A 23685-nucleotide genomic window follows, 5' to 3' on the forward strand; every position below is an offset into this window, starting at 1 on the left:
AATCAAAAGCATTTTCATTTTCGAATCATCTTAGTAAGCTCTTCTTAAAGTGGTCCAGACTTCCTTTTTCTTCTCCATAAAATTATATAAATTGTAAAAATAAAAAGAACCACCGAAAAACACTAATCCAGAAATAATGTACGCAGTGTTCACCAAGGTCATCACGAAGGTGGATCCGAGGAACAGACCGACGATGGCTATATGGAAGAAGAAGTAGTAGTAGTGGTACATCAAAGGTAACGGCTGCTTCCTCTTCATAAAACTGATGATCAAAATTGACGTAGCTACGAATAGTTGAACGTACAGAAGCGCGAATACGAACTCCACTATTAATCCGGTTGTGAACTGGACCTGGATGTCCACTTCGTCTGTGACCGTGAAGAGGAGCAGGGCAGCGAAGACCACCATCGGCATGACTGCTGACAGTGCGATCAACATAAACGTCTGCCGCAGCCGGTCGCAGTGTGAACATGGTGCGTCTTCCGAGTCTTCTATTATAATCGTCATTGTATCGGACACCGGCCAAATCTGGATTCGATATTTTCAGGTGGATAAAAATAAATTCTAAAAACCATGCGGTGTTAATAATAAAACTGACGTTAGTGATTGTGACAGATGTTTCGAAGATAAAAAGAGTTTGGTAGAAAGGTATGCTAAAGAGGTACGTTATGATAATCATGCCATCATTTTTAATTATGTATAACTAGCAAACCCGACGAACTTCGTTTCGCCACCGATGATTTCTCTGTTTTCCTGCTTTTCTCTTGATTTTTTCCTGAATTTTCTTTGCTATAAACCTCAGGGAACCCGAGACCTTTCCAACCAAAAAAACCGTGGAAATCGGCTAGTGCGATCAAGGAAAACCCTACTTATTTTTAATATTATAGATTAGTTACAGATGTCAAGAAAATAACAATACCAACTAACGCATCCCAAAACAACAGAGGAATTGTTATAAAACTTATCAAAACTAATATCCAATTTCTTTTGATATAAAACATGAATTGTACAAAAGGATGCCTTTAGCTGAGACGATCCATCAGGCAGCATGCAGCGTTACGGGCTGACGGCACATTTATAACGCCGCATCAGGGACCATCAATTTTGTGGGCATATGGAGTAGAGCAGATATGTGCGAACACTGACTGCACTGAGTAAAAGACTGTATCTCAACGAGTGAAAATAGGGTAGATGACTAATTTTTATTTTAATGTCCGTCTTGTAGATTATTTTGAAATGTTAGTTATATGTATTTTTATTTTCTTACGGAAATTAATAGTTACGAAAATGTATCGATTTGCAATATCACGTGATGACACTTTCAGGTACATTTTATACGTAGAAATTACGTATTTGCTCCCAATCCTAAACTTTGATTCGTTTTATCTAAGTATTGTTATCTTATATGACATGTCTTCTTGCTTGTCGTCCTAAGTCCTAAACACACTAAGTATTGTGTCAATTAAAACCTTAAAAGGTTTTGATTTATTTGTTTAAAAAAAGATTGAAAGATGGTACAGAATGCCTGGGATCTAAGCAAAAAAAGTAGGTTGTCTGTCGTTAGAAAAATAAAAGGGATTTTTACAAAAAGTTATAAGGATCAAAGTTCCATAAATCGTTTCACTGAACTATATTTAGATAATGATGCTTTCCGTAAGTCCACGACCTCTAATCAAACTTCATCATTATAAAACTAAGGTCAATGTTTAAATATTAAGTAACAAGTTTAATAATTAAAAAATAAAAACAGTAAAGCAACAAAATAAAGTATAATAGCCCATTTGAAATTAGCGCGGCTACCGCCATAATAGTTGGCGGCAAATTAAAACTTTATTATTTAGTGAAACCTTTTCCCCAGGCGTTTTTCCTTACTACATTAGGGTTGGCGCTTAAACTGGATACTGTAGCATTTTTTTAAAGGTGGAAAATTCTTATGGAAACCTCTCTGTATGGGAAAAGAGAAGAATACTGTCACTACCGTAGTCATAGTCGTTTAATGGTATCTTAACCTAGTACTTTTTTTTGAGCGGTAATATCATCCAATGTCTTCTCCCGCTTTGGACAAGGGAGCAGGAGTGTCAGATTCTTATTGACTAAAAGCGACCCCGTTCCAACTCCTGCTTTTCTAGCCGGAGCCCTGGTAACCTGCTAGGCAGGCCGTCCAAAGCGGGAGAAGTCATTGGATTATTTTCGTCCCTAAAAACAAGGCACGGGACCCACATTCTCCGCATAGGTACTAAATAATACTAGGATAATATATTTTGTGCCGATTTTCTTATAGATAGATAAATCTCTTTAACGTGTTTTGGTGCCCTAGCATCTATTAGTCATATTTAGTTATGCTGAATTAAAAATAGTTTGAGCTATAAAAGTCTTTAATTTACAATGTCACGTGTAATAGAATAGACTGTTGGTCTGATAACACGCAAATATTACCTAGATAAAACATTAATTCTATTTATTACATATTATCTAAATTATACAAATAGATTGGCATCAAAGACTAAGACTATTAATAAAACAAATATCACGTATACATATATACTGAAAAAAGCTCTACTAATTTCTCTCTCTCATGAGCAGCGTGTGCAGCCTCTATGATTCACTGTGACGACTAGCTACGTAGCACATCTCTGGTGGAAAAGCAACTCAATGTCTGTATGTCCAAAGATTTAACGACACGGTTAGAAGAATCCCAAAATTCCTTCCCAAGGTTCAATCCACGGAGTAATTTGTTACAAGCACCTCAAACTTGAAGATTGAACATTACATTTTATCGTAAAAGGGCACTTACGTTTAATAATTTTATCTAAAGTACTTATTATAATGTTTAGCGGTATAAAGATAACCGTCCCTTATATTATCCGTCCTGGGATTAAGTATACGGTTATTGCACTAATAATTTAAAGATATAGTTCGGTCTTTAGACTTATTTTCGTATTTTCGCGTTTATTTTTAAAGGGTCGTGGTGGCTTGTAGTTTGTAGACGTCTGCTTCTCACGCATGTAGGCGTGAGTTCGAAACTTACTGAAGGCAAGTATCAATGTGACTTTTTGTTAAGTTAGATGTACTTTCTAAGATAATTAGGACACCACCGACTAATGGTGAAGGAAACTATCGTGTGGAAACCGGGCTCGCAAGAAGATTAGAAATGCCTTGTAAAATTGCGTTCCAATAAAAAAGAAGTTTTGTGAATCTAAAATTCTTTAAATGAATTTAAAAATCTTTACCAAAATCTCGTTTAAAATCAAACTAAATGGAACGCTAAGTGAAGCTTAAGTACTTAAGTACAATAAACATTATTTCGTAATATTTGTTTAGAGTTTATTTCTTTCAAGTACCCCCCTCCCCCTACCTATTAAAATTTATTCAGCTCGGTAGAAGCAGTCATTATTACATTTGACGGAATTTATTAAGTACCCACCGCTTTTGCCTAAATTGAAATTCCAATCATGTTTATGAAAATATTTATGACTCGGAATTGAGAACTGTAAAACGTTTTTATTGCTTAGACTAAAATTTTACAACATTCAATACGAGTGACGTCATAAAACCGAAAGGGTTGAAAGCAAAAGCGTGACTGCTTTCGCCTTGACGAGTTCGATTAGCATCTTGCGTTGGTTCAACTTATTGCGTGTGTATTTTTATCAGGCGCTGAGATTTATATTAAGCAGTTGGATGGAACGGTTCGACAATGTTTGAAAAATGTCTTTGTGACGGCCGAGGCATAAATGTTTTTTTTTTTCATCATAAGAAAAATGACCAACCGTTTAGGATTTTCGACATAGGAAGTGTGTCTTATATTTTGTCGACGTTCCATCATCATTTTATCGCCTCTAAAGCCCTTCGTATATATTTTGAGAGTATTTTTATCAACCTGCGACTTACGAGGCAAGCGGCTGTATCGACATTCTGTCACGTCAAGTGTTTAGTGAAATAAATGAGGAAGGCAATCTTGAGACATCATGTGTCGGGAAAATCTTTGATGCATTACTCAACCGATTGACTTTTAAATAAAACTTGGTTTAACCAAAGTCACTAATGGTGAAATAATGTCATATTTTTGTATAATAACTATCGTGCGTTAGACATACATACATAGATAACTTCACGTCTGTCTCCTATGGAGGTAGGCAAAGACAATGGAACGCCTATTGCTACGATTCTTACACATTTTTTTCGCTTCATCAAAAGTAATCAGTTTTATCATGCATGCTCGTCGGTTAAAGGTACTTTTAATTTGGCCCTTCTTTAATATATCACCAATCTAGTCGCTATATGTCCGTCTAGGACTTAAAGTGCGTACGACTTAATAAATTAAATTAAATTTGTCTTGAATAAGAGTCCTGTCGTGTCGTGACTAGAAACCAATAGAGCATTTCTCAGCCATTTCACGTGAGTAAACCGTTATTATAATGTAAGGGAACGTCGTCGGTTTGACGTTTATCGAACTGTCAAATTCAATTGACAGGATAAGACAAGCGTCACTTCCGCCCACTTCCGCTCCAGACCGCACCGCGACCGGTGCATGATATCGCTTTTGAATCGTATCTCTTTATTGTTATCCTTTGTAGCCAGAAATTGGTAATATCAAGCATTGTATTTGTGTTAGTAATATTAAAACTATTTAGTAAGTTATAGAGGTGGTTTCATTCTCCTTACATCAGAAGTGGGATTCCTACCTATTGCATATCCACGTGCAGTCTTTAATTATCAATTTCTGGCTTCTTGATTCGTGGCGTAACTAGTGGCGGATTACTGTGTAATTGCGTGTAACAATGGGCAAACGTGATCGTTCACGCAGTGGATCTCACGGATCCCGTGGAGATTCGTGTTCGAGGAGTCGACACTCAAAACGGCGTCGGCACCGTAACCGTCTCGCGCGCAGCCCGCGAACTCGGAGTAATTCAGTGCTACGTAACTCCTTTCAAACAATTCTTATGAGGCTAAACGCGTTAGAGGATAGATCTTCGTTAGGTACGTCGTCTAATATCGAAGTACCACCATCAAATTGTGATTCGACGGAAAAAATCGTTAAGGCAATTCATTCTTTAAAATATGGCGGAACACGTGATTTTTACGTCTCAAATTTCGACCCGAATATACACGACGTTGATGCCTGGTTTGATGAGGTAGACCGAGCTCAAATTCTTAATAAGTGGAATGATGCTGAATGTTTGTCACGTATCGGTCACTGTCTTAAAGGCGACGCGAAATCTTGGTTAGACGAGTGGGTTACCTACTACGGATCGGTCCTGGAGTAACTTCGAACGAGATTTTAAATCATTGTGTGCGAGATTGACGTAGCGAACATGTTATACGAGGTCATGAGTACCGATTCTGATAGTTTTGTTACGTATGCTGAGTACGTAAGACGATCATTATTACGATTACAAAATGTTAAAGGGTTAAGTGACGAACTCTCAAGGTCAATGAACCTAACTTATAAGCTGCTGCTACAAATAAAAATCTGAAACCGTGTGAGTTTTCTACTTTTGTAATACCAGTCGGGAGTAAAAATGAAGGTCGCGTAAATCGAGACTGTTCACTCTAAAGAGGCTGTAAAATTACATTACTTAATACAGACCTGCTCAAAATCCTACACTTAAATGTTTTTCCTAAAGATGAACCTATTATCGCTATCTTTGAAACTGATTTAAATACGAAGGCACATACTGATGCTAGTAGTTATGGTTACGATACTTAAAATCGTTCATAATTAAAATTGTCACATTGGTGCATATAAAACTATTGGATTGATCCCAAATCACTTGGTTAAGTATATGGCATATTGTTTAGCTTGCATGGCTAGTAAGTGGATTCTTTAAGCACCATTACAACCCATTACTTCATGGCAAAAGCCAGAAGTTGCTTTCATACCTAAATTAAGTTGCTTCATACCGATGTCCTGGGTCCTCTACTGGAATAATAGCTATGAGCATGTTCTTGTTCTGGTTGATGCTTTTTGTAATTGCTGTCTTATTTACCTACTGTACACACAGTATTCTTATGAGCTACAGAAGGCATTTATAAATGCTATCTCCTTGTATTGCACTCTGCATCTTATAGATGCTGATTGTGGTTGCATGTTAGAATCAGCAAACTTTGTAAAATGGGGTAATGATTTAGGATGCTCCATTCACTACATAACTCTTGAGATGTATCATGCCAATGGCCAAGTGGAGCGGTGTTTGTACTCTTTTCAATATGTTAAGGGTTGAGACCTATAACAGGAAGAATAAGTGGTCTGAAGAGCTGTGGCATTTGCAAAATGTCACCAATCAGGAAACTACTCAAGCGTCTCCACTCAACTTTTTGATTGGCATTGGAGTGTGACACAGTACGCAGAGCACCTCATGTTTTCCAAAAGGAAGACCTTGCTATTGTCATAACCAGATCCTGGAATGCATGGACCTTATAGGGTCACAAGAATCTTGAACATTGACCGAAATGAGTTGAAACTTGTTGCTGGGGCTTATGGAAAGGTAACTTTGCTGTGGTGCAGTTCATAGTGCCCTGGAATGGCAAATGGACTCCTGATGAGTGTGCTGCTTTCTTTGCATGTGAGTACTTGCTGAATGGCTAACCATAGCTAGTTTTGTTGAATAACTAGCCCTTGTGTGTTATGTCTAGTTGGATAACTAGCCCTTGTGTGTTATGTCTAGTTGGATAACTAGCCCTTATGTATTATGTCTAGTTGGATAACTAGCCCTTATGTGTTATGTCTAGTTGGATAACTAGCCCTTGTGTGTTATGTCTAGTTGGATAACTAGCCCTTGTGTGTTATGTCTAGTTGGATAACTAGCCCTTGTGTGTTATGTCTAGTTGGATAACTAGCCCTTGTGTGTTATGTCTAGTTGGATAACTAGCCCTTGTGTGTTATGTCTAGTTGGATAACTAGCCCTTATGTGTTATGTCTAGTTGGATAACTAGCCCTTGTGTGTTATGTCTAGTTGGATAACTAGCCCTTGTGTGATATGTCTAGTTGGATAACTAGCCCTTGTGTGTTATGTCTAGTTGGATAACTAGCCCTTGTGTGTTATGTCTAGTTGGATAACTAGCCCTTGTGTGTTATGTCTAGTTGGATAACTAGCCCTTGTGTGTTATGTCTAGTTGGATAACTAGCCCTTATGTATTATGTCTAGTTGAATAACTAGCCCTTATGTGTTATGTCTAGTTGGATAACTAGCCCTTGTGTGTTATGTCTAGTTGGATAACTAGCCCTTGTGTGATATGTCTAGTTGGATAACTAGCCCTTGTGTGTTATGTCTAGTTGGATAACTAGCCCTTGTGTATTATGTCTAGTTGGATGTCTAGACCTTATGTGTTATGTCTTGTTGAATAACTTGACCTTGTGTATTATGTCTTGTTAAATAACTTGACTTTGTGTGTTATGCCTTGTTGAATAACTTGACATTGTGTGTTACTTGTTGAATAACTTGACCTTGTGTATTATGTCTTGTTAAATAACTTGACTTTGTGTGTTATGCCTTGTTGAATAACTTGACCTTGTGTATTATGTCTTGTTGAATAACTTGACCTTGTGTGTTATGCCTTGTTGAATAACTTGACCTTGTGTATTATGTCTTGTTAAATAACTTGACTTTGTGTGTTATGCCTTGTTGAATAACTTGACCCTGTGTATTTTGCCTTGTTGAATAACTTGACCTTGTGTATTATGCCTTGCTAAATAATTTGACTTTGTGTATTATGCCTTGTTGAATAACTTGACCTTGTGTGTTGTCTTGCTGAATAATTTGACCTTGTGTGTTATGTCTAGCCTTGCTTGCGACCTAGACCTTATGTTGCTTTGTATATGACTAATTATTATTGCAATAGATCATTTATTATCTCAACAGGACTGGAGATCTTAATATTTCTTTTCAACAGGACTGGAAATCTTAATATTTCTTTTCAACAGGACTGGAAATCTTAATATTTCTTTTCAACAAGACTGGAAATCTTAATATTTCTTTTCAACAGGACTGGAAATCTTAATATTTCTTTTCAACACTTGCTTGCCACTTAATATAGCTTGGGATGTGTTTTTATTCGTGCAGATCCTTCCGATGACAGAGGTGCTGAGCACTCCAGTCTTCGACGGTGAAGAAGTTGGTGCAACCACGCCTGTCGAGGACGCCAGTGTGTCAGGAGAGGCCGTGTAAGGGAACGTCGTCGGTTTGACGTTTGTCGAACTGTCAAATTCAATTGACAGGATAAGACAAGCGTCACTTCCGCCCACTTCCGCTCCAGACCGCACCGCGACCGGTGCATGATATCGCTTTTGAATCGTATCTCTTTATTGTTATCCTTTGTAGCCAGAAATTGGTAATATCAAGCATTGTATTTGTGTTAGTAATATTAAAACTATTTAGTAAGTTATAGAGGTGGTTTCATTCTCCTTACAATAAATTATTTGAATGTCCTTATTGTTATTTCAGGATGCCATATAAAGCTCAGAATCTTATCTTGACCTAAATATACTGATCTACGGATTATTTGATTAAAACACGTGATATCACCTTTTTTTGGGGAGGTAAAATCATCCAAATACTTCTCCCGCCTTGGGTGAGGCGGGAGGGAGTGTCAGACTCTTACTGACTAAACACCACCCCATTCCTTCTCCTGCTTTGAGCCGGAGCCCCGGTAACCTTTTACGTTGTCCGCAGCTCCGGAACGTGATATCACCTAGATAGATATTACCTACATGAGGACATCGACCTATCAAACTACCTACTTACTAATAGGCAGTCGCATTTCAATGTCAAGTTCTTTGGATGTTTCCCCCTTTTATTACTATGTGCGGCGTTTCGCGAAACATACCTGAAACAAATGACAAACAGCTATAAATAAAACGTGGCTTCGCATATTAACATCGGGCCTAAAGAAATACATAAGTAAGTACTTATAATAAGAGTTTAAGCATTAGCATAACATTATCATATAAAGAAATACCTAAGCAGGTATAGCAGTTTTAAAACAATGCCCTTTCATTTGGTACCTCTTTAGTTGTGTCACCAGCAAAAATGACTGAATTTAAACCATATTTTTTCTGTGATGATTTTTAAGTGAAGTAATCACTTCTTCACACTTCACCAGTACCAGTACATTTACTACACTGTTTTGGACAATAACTCCACAGTAAGTGACCCATCTAAGTACTGTTGCCAAAAGCTATGCGTTTAACATTAATTATTGAAAGATTTGAAACGAAATGTCCAAAATATTTCAACGTAATCGCACTATCCAATTCACAGAACACGCTTAAATCAACATTGACTGACTATAATGCTTCGTGATGAACATACATTTTCAGATAGAGAATAGATGCGTCACAGGTAGGGCTGTAACTCGCCGGGACAGCTGGCAATTACCCCGCGATCCCGGGATGTCCCAGCTCTCGGTCACGCCCCGATCGCATTGTGCGCGGGACGTAGAATCCCGCATTTTCAATGCAGTTTAACGCCCGATTGCTCTGATCCCAATCTCTAATCGGCGTTATTAAACTTTTAAATTTTGTTCAGCAAAATTCAAATTATTCAGAAAGCTATTACCTAGAATGTTCGGTATTATATTTGCTTGTGCACTTGAAATATGTTTTAATGGATGTTGGTAGTAGAGATTGTGCAAAAATATTGAGTAGGTATACTATACATAAGAATCTTGACCCATTGGAATAATTTTAGAACCAGTTCTTGACAAAGAGTATTAATGAAGGTTTTGTAATGATTACATACCATTTTATTTCGAATATACTCTGTAAAAGAAAGAAATCCTAATGTTTGTATATTCAGTAGGTATTTTGTAAATAAATACATTTTTACATCATTAGCCTCCCATTGAAGCGAGCCCGAAAAGGGAAACGGAACTCGTGTGGGTTGCCTCATGTTTATCATTAACCTTCATTTCGTTTTAGGCAAAGGTAAAAATATGAAAATAACTTAGCAATACATTTTACTTATCCCGGAAAATCACGGGTTTAATTTAAAAGATCCCGTCTTCACTTTTCTCTACATATATCATCTTTATACCAAAGACATACATTCACAAAAATAAAAAAACTAAAGAAATCGATTTCAATTCCAAACGGTAATGAATCCGTTTTTAATCGCAAATATACCGAACATTTATCGTTCATGCTTACACATACACATTGCATATTGCAATATTTCAATATCCGACCTTAAATCCCGGTGGCGGACGTATCAAAGCGCAGCACTATTGGCGGTACTTAATTATTTAAGTGTAATCCCCGATACAGGAAACTCGACTGTCATGCGTAAGCCAAGGATTTGTGACAAAGGAATGAGAGCTATGCTGGCTCATCTGTTGGTACTAATGAAGTTCTATTATTTACTGATTAATCGTGACTGTCAATTGTTCAGTTTTAAATATCCAATTGATTTATAACATGTCGTGGTGTCCCGGAGAGTTAAAACTACTTTTCATGCACGAACGCGGATCCGAAATCTACTAACGGCAAGTACCAATGTGACTTTTTCAGAATAATGTGTACTTTCTTAGATCATTCAGACAACACTGATAAACGGTGAAGGAAAATATCTTGAGGAAACCTGGGCTTATGATTATCAATTATAAATTTGAAAACGTCAACCCGCATTCAGCAAGCGTGATGATTAATTCTCAAACCTTCTCCATGCGAGACCTTTGGTCAGTAGTGGCCTTATAGGCTGTTGATGTGATGGGATGTGAACCAATTGGTTGAGGCTTAAGGCTTAAAGGTAGGTTTATTTTCTCGTAATCTCTCGTAAAGTATAACTACGGAGACAGATCACGCATCAATCTTGAATTGTGGTCGATGTTTGGTCATAAAGGTCACGTAATTAAATAACTTATAGGTATTAAGCCTTTTAATGACAAACCCTCATTAACCTTCACACCAGACCCGTAGCTAGACCTTTTCTAAAATTAGTATCACCTACAAAACCTACACTAACTAAGCAACTCCCAAAAATCAGCTCAAACAAAAATCCTTTCAAAAGACAGTCAACTCAGAGATTATTTTCATCAGTCTTCGAAGCGAAATCTCATCAGAATTTCCATGTTAAAACTACATAGTAAAAGTAACCCTTTAGATTTTTAAACGGGAGTTTCCGATCGGTGGAAATCAGCGGTACGTGCTGAGAGCCGCTGTTTGAGTGAACGTGACTTTATACAGCTCTACTGGGCAGCTATACGGCAGCTATACGGGTTATACCTGAACGATAACTAAGCCATGAACCGTTCTATTGTATTTGCTGGGATTTTATAATATTGATTTAAAGAACTTGCGAGTCACTTAAATGGTATAGAAATAGCAAGGTTCATATAAGTGGAAAGAAAAGTAGATTTAACTTTTTTTGTATTATAACTTTTTTATGATGATGATTAAGGGCACGACGTGCACCACTCTGTGGGTCGTACAATGCTGCTGATCGATATGAGCCCCTTTGTGGCTTGAAACTAGTCGAGTTATCTCGTCAATCAGTAACGTGACTTAAACACAATTAAAGTAACTTCTACGTATTTAATGAGTGAATTAATGACAGTTGCTCACACAGAAACTCAAATAGTACAATTTGTCCATTACATCAAACTTCATCTTGAAGGGTAAGACAGATTAATAGGCCCATAAATTGCTGAGTAGTCTAAATTGTCTCCAACCTTGTCTTTGAGTGTCGTCATCAAAAACTTAAGTCGTTACTCATTCGTCAAGTTTATTTGTTTCAACCCGTGCAGTCTCAAGTTCTTTTCCTACGCCATTAAAAGTTTTTGATTCGTTTAGAAGTATAAAGGGTACAGACACGCTACTTTTTGGAATGTCGATCAGAGTTTTGGTAATAGCAGCAATGCAAAGACCTAGTTGATTATTATGTTGTCGGCTTACTAATGTCACTGTTTGACGAAGAACTCGACTAGTTTCAAGCCATGCTAAAGGCTCATATTAGTCGTGTGGTGTGTCGCGGAATACTGCTCATGAATAAAAGCTCTTGAAACTAGTCGAGTTCCTCGTCAAACACTTACATGAGTAAGCCGATAACATAATAATTAATTTAGTATGTCTCACGAAAGTTACAATAAGCCCTAGTTGATTAAAATTGACGAGATTTGAAATTGTTTTCGATTTGCAACATGGAGCAAACTTTCCATAATTCTTATCTTGATAACTTGATATTGAAATTCCCATCATTTAGGAAATACCTGCAGTTGATTACCAAGTCGAATATTATATCAAATCATTGTGATTGCTGCGATTATCTTCGTAATCGATTTAGTCGCATTAACGACCGATTAAATCGCTGCTAAAAGTATCGTGTCTGCTGTACTCTAAACCGGAATTCCTTGATCTCCGTTGTCTTGGTCCAATTAAAGGGTTCTGATGTTATCCTACTTTGAAAAGTTTATGGTTAAAATTTTGGCGGCTGTAACTAACTCCTTGGTGTTGGAGGTAGAATTGATTCTGTTTGTGTGAGTGTTGCTTATTGATTTTGTGTACACGGATTATTAAAAGCTTGATTACAATCTGACCAAAATATTCTAAAACGAAAGTAAAAAACATCGATTTCAATCCATTTCAAAGTCAGAAATAAATATAAACATTAAAGTACTTGAAAATTACACATTACTAAATGACACCAGAAATACTAATATCAGAACAATTACTGGTTCCGTTACTCCCAATGAAAGAATAAACATTAAAAGGGTTTAACCACGTGAAAGGCACAAATGTCCCCAAAATGAGGACTCATTTATCGAAACAATTACACAAATTACAAGGTTAAAGGTTGAATTAAGAGTTAATTTGAAGATAAATAAACAAAATGGGGGTAACAGACGGTTGCCACCCACATGGGCCCGAGGTCCCAAAGTAATGACGCGTTCAACAGCCTTGCTAATGATCTTATACAATGTGGTCCTTATAATCATCTTAATTTATATGTACGGGTGACATTTTTGTAAAATACCCCTTTATCGTGTATACATTAATGGAGAATTATACAAAAGAAAAAGTATCTTTAAAGAATAAATAGGATGTATAAGAAAGAGAGGCACGATAATGGTGATGTAGACATAATATTATTCATAGACATAATAGGTTTCTTAAGGGTCGGCAAAGCGCATGTAGTGCATGATATAGCACCCCAAGTGTTCATAGGCCACGGTAACCACTTATCATCAGGTGGGCCGTGGGCCATCATGCCAGCGTCAGGGTATAAAAAAAATAGAAGAATAATGAAAAGATGTACTTTTAGTAACTATTACCTACAATAATAATTTTAGATGTTGATGTGATGCTTGACATTAAAATAATACGGTAGGTAATATGGAAATTGAACGATGTTTTTCCTTCATTTTTTTGTGACACGTTATCCTCATTTGAAGTATTTTATTTTGATGTAACATTGACCTTGGGTGGTCAATGTACTCGATCTAAAAGCGATGTCCTGTCACTAGATAATATAACTGTAACCTAAGTGATATGCTAATATCAAATTATCTAATCGTTTGACGTAAAACAGTTTTAAATTCGTTGTGGATAACGTCATCTGTGCAAGTCGTGATAATTTTAGAGGAAACTTTTGTTCAAGAATATCATGAAGTCTGGACTTTGAGTCGTTCTTTCGAAAAGTTAGGGAATGAGGCAATACCTAGAATAAAGGAGATGATCAATAAGAGTTTTAATATCATTGAAAAACATAATAAAAAAGCATCACTGCAGGGTAACTACATGTGTGAAGAAAAAGAAGCAAGGATAGTAGGTAGTGATCTCAATACATGTTCTCTATCTTACACTAACAAAGGAAAAAAATAAACTTGAACTTAAAAATACATCAAATCGATATATTTTTACAACTTAATATCTACAAAATGATATTACTTATCTAGCACGGTAAAATAACACCTCACTCATGACGAACTAAATAGTATTGTAAATACTGATAAGCTTTCATATATAAATGTGGTAGTTATTATGTGTTTCCCAGTAGTTCTAATTGTATGGTAGAAAAATGGCAGTGTTGAAATTGTTCGCATGTGTTTTGTTAATGGTAGTTGCAACTAATGCAAACTATTCTGTGTATCAAACTGTAAGTATATCAATAATCATATAATTATGGCTTATTAGTTCAAAATTGGTAGGCTCAGTCAGGTTTTAACAGTTTATGGTTTTTGGAAAATTCATTTGTCAGATTTACTTAGTTAGATCAAAACAACTCCTTGTAATGATATGGGGATGATTGCCTGCAATAACATATTCAAGGAATATGTCATCATAGACGTCAATTTTACAGAAAAAAAAGGAAAATTAAAATGTAGTGACTACAATTAACGTAATGGTAGATGATGTACTTCCTCGTGGGCCACATCATCGCTTACCACCAGGCGAGATGGTGGCCAAACGCCATCCTATTAAATATTAAAAAAAAAACAATAAGTATTTTGATTGTTCTCAGACTAAAATCCAATTTTTAGTTTTGTTCAGCAGCTTCTACATCTCCCCTAATCATGTTTGTCCTTTTCAATCCGTTTCACTAATATGGTGCAATTTCCAACGAAACTGGAATCACCCACAAACAAATGTAACAAGTTTATCAACATTATAAATCATGTCTTCTGTTATCAGTATAAATTGCCGTATAAAGATGCCTCGATACATGTAGATTCTTATCAAATCAGCTCGTTAAATACTGTTATCTATAAGGAAATGACAGCACTCAAAATAGCTAATGAACAGTTGCTTGAAAAGGAATTGCGAATTTAACTGCATCAAGAGTCACATTGCCTAATTATCCTAACTGTTTTAAGTCTTTAACTGCCAATAGAAAACTGTTGAAGGCAAATCCTCCGCTAACGTCGGTCACCGGTGACCACCACGGCGTTGTGGCTTACGCACGTAATTATTTGACGAAGAACTTGACTACTGAACTGAACTGTTTCAAGATAGGCTAGAGGCTCATATTCATGAGCAGCATTCGGCGACTAGAGATGCGAGTAAGCCGTGAGTAAGCCGAAAGGCATAATTATATTATTTTAGTATGTCTCACGAAAGTTATCATTATAACCTTCGATCAACAATAAGATTATAACAGTTTTATTGACACATATTGTTATACTTTTTCTCTTACCATTACACCATGAATATAATTTCTTATAGACTAAAATTACATGAACGTCATTCTAGATGGCTAATCTTCATAAATTATCTTAAGTTCTGACCTTGAGAAAGAAGAACAAGATTTTACTCCAAAGTCTAAATGAAATCGTAAATTTTATTCTAACAAACAAAAATTTATGTGGCCTACATATTTTACTGTTGTTGAGGAATTTACCTCTTAGGTAATAAATAGGTCCACCTAGAAATTCAGTCTCAAAAACTGTCGAGCGAAGAATTTGTCGCTGTTTTCTTAATTTAAAGAAATTAATTAATTAATTATGTCCTAAACTTAAAGAAGATTCACTTTATATTCCAGCGTTTAAAACAAAGGTATTTGGTAAGATAGAAACTGTATCAAAATTAAAGTAAAGAAGACTCTTTCAGGAAAATTCAATGCAGAAGATTTATAAAAGCGTTTAGTTACCAAAAATAGAACTTGTTTATACCAAAAAAGAATTTAAGATGACGATCCCAATAAGCTAACATAATCTTCTGTATCTCCTATTTTTTTCTTTAATTCCTGATCCTCAGATAGAAAAAATCAAAGCAGATGGCTTCGAAGCTGAATCCCATAAAGTCACCACATCTGATGGCTACATCTTGGAGATGCACAGGATCCCTCATGGCAGAACAAATAAGGACACGACAGAAGACCGGCCTGTGGTCCTAGCGATGCATGGGTTCATGTCTGCCTCCCAAGCTTTCGTTATGCTTGGACCAGAGAAAAGCGTTGGTAAGTTACTTAATGTTCCTAGCAAATTCTGCTACATTATTCAAAAAAAGGCCAAATAATTTCATCTTTATCTTAGGAGTTTGTTAACAAAAATAAATATAAGTAATGCCCAAAATAACTATTCCACGCGGACGAAATCGCGATCGCAACTAGTTTTAAGAATAAAAAAGGTCGAATCGCCATTTATTTTAAGGTCTTCTTCTTTAAGACATTTTGACAACATCTTCCTAACCAATCTACTGACCATGAATTTTAGGGTCTTAAAAACGTCACCATCTTTTTCCAGCCTACAATTTAGCAGACGCTGGTTTTGACGTCTGGATGGGAAATGCAAGAGGTACCAAGAGTTCTCGTGCTCACGTTTCATTAAACCCTGATGATGCGGTGCAGAAGTACGAGTTCTTCGACTTCAGCTGGGAGGAGATTGGAATGCTTGATCTACCAGCTATGATTGACTATATCCTGAAGACTACTGGGAAAGACCAGCTGCATTACATTGGACATTCTCAGGTAATTCTTAAAAAGAAGATAATTGCTGTAAATATTATGAAATATCTTCAAATAGTCGTCTAAGACTCGATTAGATCATTTAAGACTTTATGTGTCTCCCTTGTATTCCCTATTACGATTTGTCCGTACGGAATATTGACTGTTTTGTTATTTTCTACTAATGCACTCGTCTGTTTCTCCTCAGGGCGGTACAGTACTTCTAGTAATGGCTTCCATGCTGCCTGAATACAACAACAAGATAGCATCAGCTCACCTTCTCGCAGGAGTTGGATACCAAGACTACTTCCCTGATGAGCAGTTGATACAATCCGCATCAATGACTGATGTGATTTATGTAAGTATACCATTTCTGTTCAACTGAAATCAATCTTATATTCAATTAATACGGCTTAGTTTAATATGGCAGGAGATGAACCGTTATTAGTGTAAGATAATGACATCTATACACTCTTATAATAAGGTTCATTTTCCTTTATCAGCTTTGAGAAGACCTAAAACTACAAATCATATTGCTTTAGGCCCTAAGTGGTTTTCTACAAAGGTTGTTTAACTTTAAAACATAAAACGTTTTACTAACAATATCGCCCGTTATCCGCAGCCCTAATGACTCTCATTAACCTGCCGAGCTATTTACAAAACGTTAACTTGGATATAAATCATAAATTACTGAGTTTTGCCTGTGACTTTGCAAAATAGAAGCAAATTCAAAGAGATTTTATAGATTCGAAAGTTGCTAAGTTTGCTTGTTGTTGTTAGGCTTTATCTGGAAATTGCTGTGTCAATTATGACGTAACTAAATAATAGTACGAGATTTATGTTTGGAGCCCTGGATGTGGGGATAGATGTAGAGTTGATAATACCTACATAGGTTATGGTATCTGATCTCTATTTTTTGTTAAAACTGACAATTTTGTAATCACAACGATTAAGAGAAATTACTTTTAATTTATGGGTTTTTATGTTTTTATCAACTTCAGTTGGGAATGTCTCGGATTTTTTTATATCTAGATTATTATCTATTGGTAATTTTCACATCCCCATTAATCGTGATATATTTTCGAAAAAAACCAGTTGGATTATTGTCAATTTATTTATAAAATGTGGGTTTTGTCTTGTCGATAAATATCTGGGTTTTTTTTTAAGCATTTGTAGTGCCAATGTAAAACTGATTATAATCTATTATTTTGCTGATGTAATATTTTTTGTCAACGACTAGATAATGTAATTAATGAAACGTCAGATATTTACCATTTTTCTATCAGCATTCATGGGCACAATTCCGAACTATACCAATACTAATAATCTCTAATAGCCTTATAAAATTACGCATGGGTCTCTGAAATTATAAAATTAGTACTACTACTACTACTATTATTCTCTTTTTTGCTATATTTTTGTTTTGTTATTCTTTCAGTACACTGCGTTACAAGCGGGAGCTGTAGAGCTGTTCCCCCCCAACTCCCTCCAGATGCTGCCTGATGACATATTCCAGTGGCCTGCGTACTGCCTCGGCAATAAGAACATGCAGTACATGTGTCAGATCTTCGGCATCTCACGTATTACGGTAAGCAATGTTGTTTTTTAGATAAGGAGTTTTATTACAAAGTTTGATGTTTTTTAAGATAATGTCATCTTGACTTTAATTTTAAAAAGATTAATAGGTGTGTTTTAAAATGAATTTCACTGCCGCGGAGTCGTCGTTCGTCGTCCTTCGACTATCGTTTGAACAAGGTTATTGTTTATTACAATAGATTTTTAAAGCGGAGATTAAACTTCAGAACTCATCTATAACATCTAATATTTAGAAACGCCTTATCCTATATGTACCTGGGTTAAGTACTATTAAGTGGTTTAATATTAATTTATATAATAAGCATATACGTCTACTGATAAATAGACAATAATAATATCTGATAGGTTTTCCCTAAAATGCTATGCACTAATCTTGCACCTACACCAATTAAACGATTAGGTACAGGAAATACCATGAAGCAAGATTAAAAAAAAATACCAATATCTGTAGGTATTATCATAGAATTCCCCAATGACTAAGAAATTATATTTATCTTTACTTTATCTACACCGGAGTCTTTTATAGGGATTGTTGCTATAAATTGTTTTAAATACTTTTATGGCTGCAGTAAATACACCTATAAGCCAAGTCAAAGTACAATTCTGTATAAAAACAAGTCAAAGTGACGTTTCATCAATAAATTCTAGACTTTATACTGTTGTATTTTTAAGTTCAAAATCGATATTACGCAGATTGAAGAAGAATTATGTTTCTCGATTATTTAGAATAAAAAAATGCAAAATAGATAATGAAGTAAATTATCATCATTGACTAATCGAAAAAAGATCAAATAAGCTTAGAACTCCTTTTACTTTAGGTATACTTAGTGTTGTACACCACACGCAATGGTTACATAGAACTGAATTTCATACGGATCTGAAGAAATGCCAATAATATTTTTGAATACATAAATGACGCAAGAAAATAAGGAGAAGTGAATAAATATAACACAACAGGTTGAAAATAAACACGCTGTGTATAATAAGGTACAAAAAGTAACCAATATTTTAAAGTAACAGCGAAACGAAAATAATTATAAATATGTCATTTCATTATCATAATAATATACATTTTAATGAACGAATTATTGTAACTGGTTGAATAAACATTTGGACATACGTACAAAACAGATACTCTTTACATTTATACAATTAACAATGTATTTTAATTTAAAATAAATAATAATTATTTAATGAACACATCATCAGTAGTCCGTGACCTCCTCTTTAAGAGAAATTTGCGATGATTTCCACACTTTTTTTAAGGGGGAAAAAATCATCCAATGACTTCTCCCGCCTTGGGTGAGGTACTAAAATCCACCCCGTTCTTACTCCTACTCTTTGAGCCGAAGCCCCCGTAAACCCGCTAGTTAGTCCGCAACTCCGAATACTTTCCATGCTTGGCCACCGTTTTGGAGAACGCAGTTTAAGAGAATCGTCAGAGAGTGCTGCTGCTCGGTCATTGTCAAAAGTAATTTTACTATACCATCAACACATAATACTTCTTGTATTTAATAATACTAGTGGTCGCCTAGTGGTCGAAATTCGACCATATACGATTTAATTTACAACACCACTTAACATACGTTCAAGGATAATTTTTATTTAACTCAAACTCAAACAAACTCTTTTATTTAAACTCTATTCATATGAGACGTGAGAATATCATCGCAATGTCTATCGATTTTGACGTTTTGTCAAGTACGATCAGATACTATGCATGTGTGTGTAATGTTTTATTTATACACCCACAGCAACAGTGATTTAATGTACTTTATATTTAGCATTATTTTTGAAAAATATTAGCGTTCTGTTCTTCTCCTACACATAAACTATAAGTGTACCAAATTTTATGCTCCTACGTCCGCGCAATTTTCGTAAAAAGCGGTCCAAAGTTTTTGCATCACATATTAATATGTAGATGTTCATTAAAATTATTAATCAACCCGTGAGATACAAATGTTAGCAATTTTTCGCTTGACTGTACCCGATCTTTGTTTTTATTGGTACAGCCGTGACTGCGGTTAGCCAATCAATTGCCCACATTAATTATGGTGGCGGGAAATATTTCTTATTAGGGAAAACAATATCATTGTTGGGTCACATTTCGTTGCCCGATTCCCATGTTTGCTATGGTTGGGCAATATAACTACCTAAAGTAGGTACTTTTCTTGTTTCCTGATCTTAACAGTACATATCGGTTTAAAATGGCTATTGAGTAACTAGGTTCGAAAGATTATTCAACTAAATATACTTACCAACATATTTTGTGATTAAGGCAAATTCAAATATTCTTTATCTATCTCGATGCTCTAACTGAACTGCTACCATAAAACACTTACTGACCATAGTGACCAACAGAGAAAAATTACTTATCAACACACTATTAAGTAATGTATTACTCAATTCTTTTCCAGAACAACTACAACGCAGCCACCGACCAGCCAGGAGCAGCCCTAAAACAAATGGCGCACTACGGTCAGAACATAAGAGACAAACTCTTCAGACGCTATCACTACGGAGCTGCAGGGAACCAGGAGAAATATGGATCAGAACTACCACCAAAATACGACTTAAGTAAAATAACTACGTTTGTCACAATGCACTATACTCTGAATGATAATTTACTGGATGAAAGAGACGTGTTAGCTATGGTAGCTGATATACCAAGAGCTGTTGCTCGTCAGGTCGCGAGGACCAGCTTTGAACACGTAGACTTCGTGGCTGCAGCCGATGCCAAGGAATTAGTCACTGATTATATCATTGAGGAGATTAAAAATGCTAGGTATGTTTTTCAGTACTATTATCTAGAATCAAATACCATTGACAAAATTAAATAGTGTGTTAGGTTATTATGCTCTTTTACCAGTTTTAAGACTAATTCAGTTCAGTTGGAATGCTCTGTCGATATAAACCCGTCGAATGAGTAATAGTGCATAACATTTTTTCCCATTTCAAAAAGTAAAGCAAGAGTAGTCTATATTATATTAGTGTGACTAACGTCCGAATACTGAAATGCCACTCAATTTTAAGTTGTCTTCTACTCTGTCATTTACAAAGAATTTGTAGGGACAGAACGATTCTTGAGCGCGTCTCAAAATTGAATGACGTTTGAGTATTTGACCATATATCACATAGACATCACATAGACTAATGAAAAACAGCTTTACAATCACGTATTTTAATTGTTATTTTTCTATGATTCCAGTCAAGAAAACAACTTCACAGATAACGATCAAGTAATCGTGGTGGACAGTCCTCCAACCAGTGCTCCAGGTACTGACTCTTCAACTGAAGCGCCTGATGATGCAGCTTCAACTCCAGCGCCTGATGATGCACCCGGAGGAGCTGGTACCATGGTACTGAACGTCTACCTCATAGTGCTAAGTTTATATGTAGTGTTAAAGTAGGTTTTAGTTGATAATATTTAAGTGAATGTAAATATAATTAGGCTAAGTTTAGTAAAACAAATATTTATGAATTACTTGTTGATTTTCATACTACACCATGTCCAAGGCATTTAGACAAAATAGAAGATAAAACGGTTGTAATAGATATTTGAAACACTTTTCTTGAACAAGATTCTACTAGATATGTTGCTATGTGTGCTACACATAACGATTATCACTAAGAAACAGATCACACTGACTATAATAATCATCTGAGTCATTCATTAGTTATTATAATAGCAACTATAACAGTTTGCGCCACGCACAGACACGAAAATGATCTCAATATACCTCACGATACCTTTTATTTTCAAACACAAAAAAATAAAGACATAAAAAATACAAACTCCCATTAACCCTTGAAAGAAAAAAAAATCAAATGAAGAAAGTATTACGAAGACAGTTACAAGATGTCGTCATAAACGAAAATGTTGATACAACAGTATTAACAATAACAGTAAACAGGCACAAGGGTACAAGTAAACAAGGCTCTTAAATGAATGTGCACAGAATCATTGTACCGACTGTTTATCTTCATGTTCATACATCGGGAACTCGGAAAGTAAAACGAACTTTACTCCGGGGTAATCAATTTTCGGATGCATTTGAATTGGATATGCTATAAGTAACTATTTGTTAGTATTAGCGCCTATTTTACCATCTCCATATAAGATACAGATAAAAGATAGTGCATACAGATTACGTTCTGAATTCATAGTTATCTGATACATAGCGGCTATCCAGATATTACGAAACAAGTCCTTAATGAAGCAAGACTATTTGGCTAACCCTGTAGGATATTTAAAGGAGTTCTTTTGTTAATTTCCGCGTTAGGTATATCTCATCGTTTTTATTCTGTCTGAAGTCCATGGACGTATGTATGTAGGTATGTATCTTTAGGCTAGAAGCTATTTCCACTTAACCAAAGTAAAGTTTCATTACCATTCATCTTCATCCTATATTTGAATAATAAAATATTCCTCTCTCATCGTCTCCAAGGAACTCCTAACAAAATTTACAAAATATCTTTTCTGTGATAGCAAAATAATGATATAGGAAAATATGGTGTAAGGAAATTAGTCCCGCTCCGTACCGATAAGGGGTGAGTTAGGGTGCTGAATACGTTAAATATTTACTTATCGAAAGTCTAGGAGAGGTACATAGCAACACCGACAATGTGTTCCGGTAGGGGAGAAAATGGGAGATTGAAAGATGATAGCATCAGTAAATGATAGGGCTATTTTGGAAAGGATATTACAAAATACTTTAGAAAAGGTTTCAGATCAATCAATGAAGGAGATAGTCCAAGTACTTAAGATTCCAAATTTCCCAAACACCAATATGAAACACCTTATAATTACAGTTTCGGGTACATACGAAGTTTCTCTGCAATCCTCTACGGTAAGACATGGAAACCGCATTGATGATGCGCTTGGTATACTAAAGCCTAGTTCAGAGGTTACAGCCGACATGTAGTTACTAGTTAGCAGGCAATATATAGTAATATCGCTCACATCAGATACTCGACTGGGTGCAGTAATTAATGCGTTGCGTGTCAAGCATAGAATTTGATATGCTTGTTAGGGACGAGATACGTCAGTCATAATTGCCTTAACGGGTTTGATCCCTAATGATATGGGATCTTACATTTTCCTGACCCTTGATGCACAATTATAAAACAAATCATCAAATTAGGAAAAACGACAGTGTCATTAATTCTCAAAAACTAAACACTGTTGAAAGAAGTTAACACGTTACAATAGGCATAAAATCGTCTGCCATAAAAATACAAGCACCGCCAAAACAGTATTTCTTAGCACCACCAAAACTTGTAGTTACAACAATGATTAGAGAAATCATATTGAAGAACAGCATTTTAAAGTCAGCGTTACCCATCAAAGAGAACTGGAATAAATCACTGAGCCCTCATGACGAACCCCTTGTCCGTTTAAATTAATGATGGCTGACCACCGAACGGTTTCCAAAACATTTATCAGAATTTTTTGCGTTGATATTGTCATTTGTTTTGATGGATGCATGGCACGAGATGGTGACCCGTGCCCTATGTTTATGGTGTTCATATTTTATCATATGTTGGGTATTGATCATTCGATAGCATTCCTATAGATGTGTGTCGTTTGTGATATTTTGCATTGGGTACAAATCCTTGGTTATTCTGTTATTAGTTAACCCTACCTTTCAATTCGAAAGATTGAAGTGAACTTGATCGCGGCGCTTAGTACAAATTGACAATCACAGACTTACCT

The 23685-nt window shown here is 35.8% G+C and overlaps 2 protein-coding genes and 1 long non-coding RNA gene across 6 annotated transcripts in view; 2 read left to right on the forward strand and 1 right to left on the reverse strand.

Annotated features, from left to right (window-relative positions):
* LOC118276940 (syndecan) overlaps nt 1-23685 on the reverse strand; it is a 283688-nt gene that overhangs the window by 121613 nt on the left and 138390 nt on the right. The window lies entirely within an intron of this gene.
* Nucleotides 5779-8382, forward strand: LOC118271032 (uncharacterized). Its single transcript, XR_007706043.1, has 2 exons — nt 5779-6485; nt 8061-8382. It is a non-coding gene; the product is annotated as an uncharacterized LOC118271032 (long non-coding RNA).
* On the forward strand, nt 13921-21448 carry LOC118276923 (lipase 3-like). The gene is made up of 7 exons (XM_050699168.1): nt 13921-14087; nt 15686-15887; nt 16174-16397; nt 16582-16731; nt 17812-17961; nt 20387-20754; nt 21178-21448. Exons 1-7 carry the CDS (start codon nt 14010-14012, stop codon nt 21377-21379), a joined length of 1374 nt encoding a protein of 457 aa, XP_050555125.1. The 5' UTR covers nt 13921-14009; the 3' UTR covers nt 21380-21448.

Source organism: Spodoptera frugiperda, chromosome 15 (assembly GCF_023101765.2).
Source record: "Spodoptera frugiperda isolate SF20-4 chromosome 15, AGI-APGP_CSIRO_Sfru_2.0, whole genome shotgun sequence".
Classification (NCBI taxonomy): domain Eukaryota; kingdom Metazoa; phylum Arthropoda; class Insecta; order Lepidoptera; family Noctuidae; genus Spodoptera; species Spodoptera frugiperda.

Coding starts and splice junctions, on each gene's coding strand:
- LOC118276923 (XM_050699168.1), top strand. CDS start 14,010: ATGGCAGTGTTGAAATTGTTCGCATGTGTTTTGTTAATGGTAGTTGCA. Junction 14,088..15,685: donor ACTATTCTGTGTATCAAACT/GTAAGTATATCA, acceptor CCTGATCCTCAG/ATAGAAAAAATCAAAGCAGA. Junction 16,732..17,811: donor CAATGACTGATGTGATTTAT/GTAAGTATACCA, acceptor TTATTCTTTCAG/TACACTGCGTTACAAGCGGG.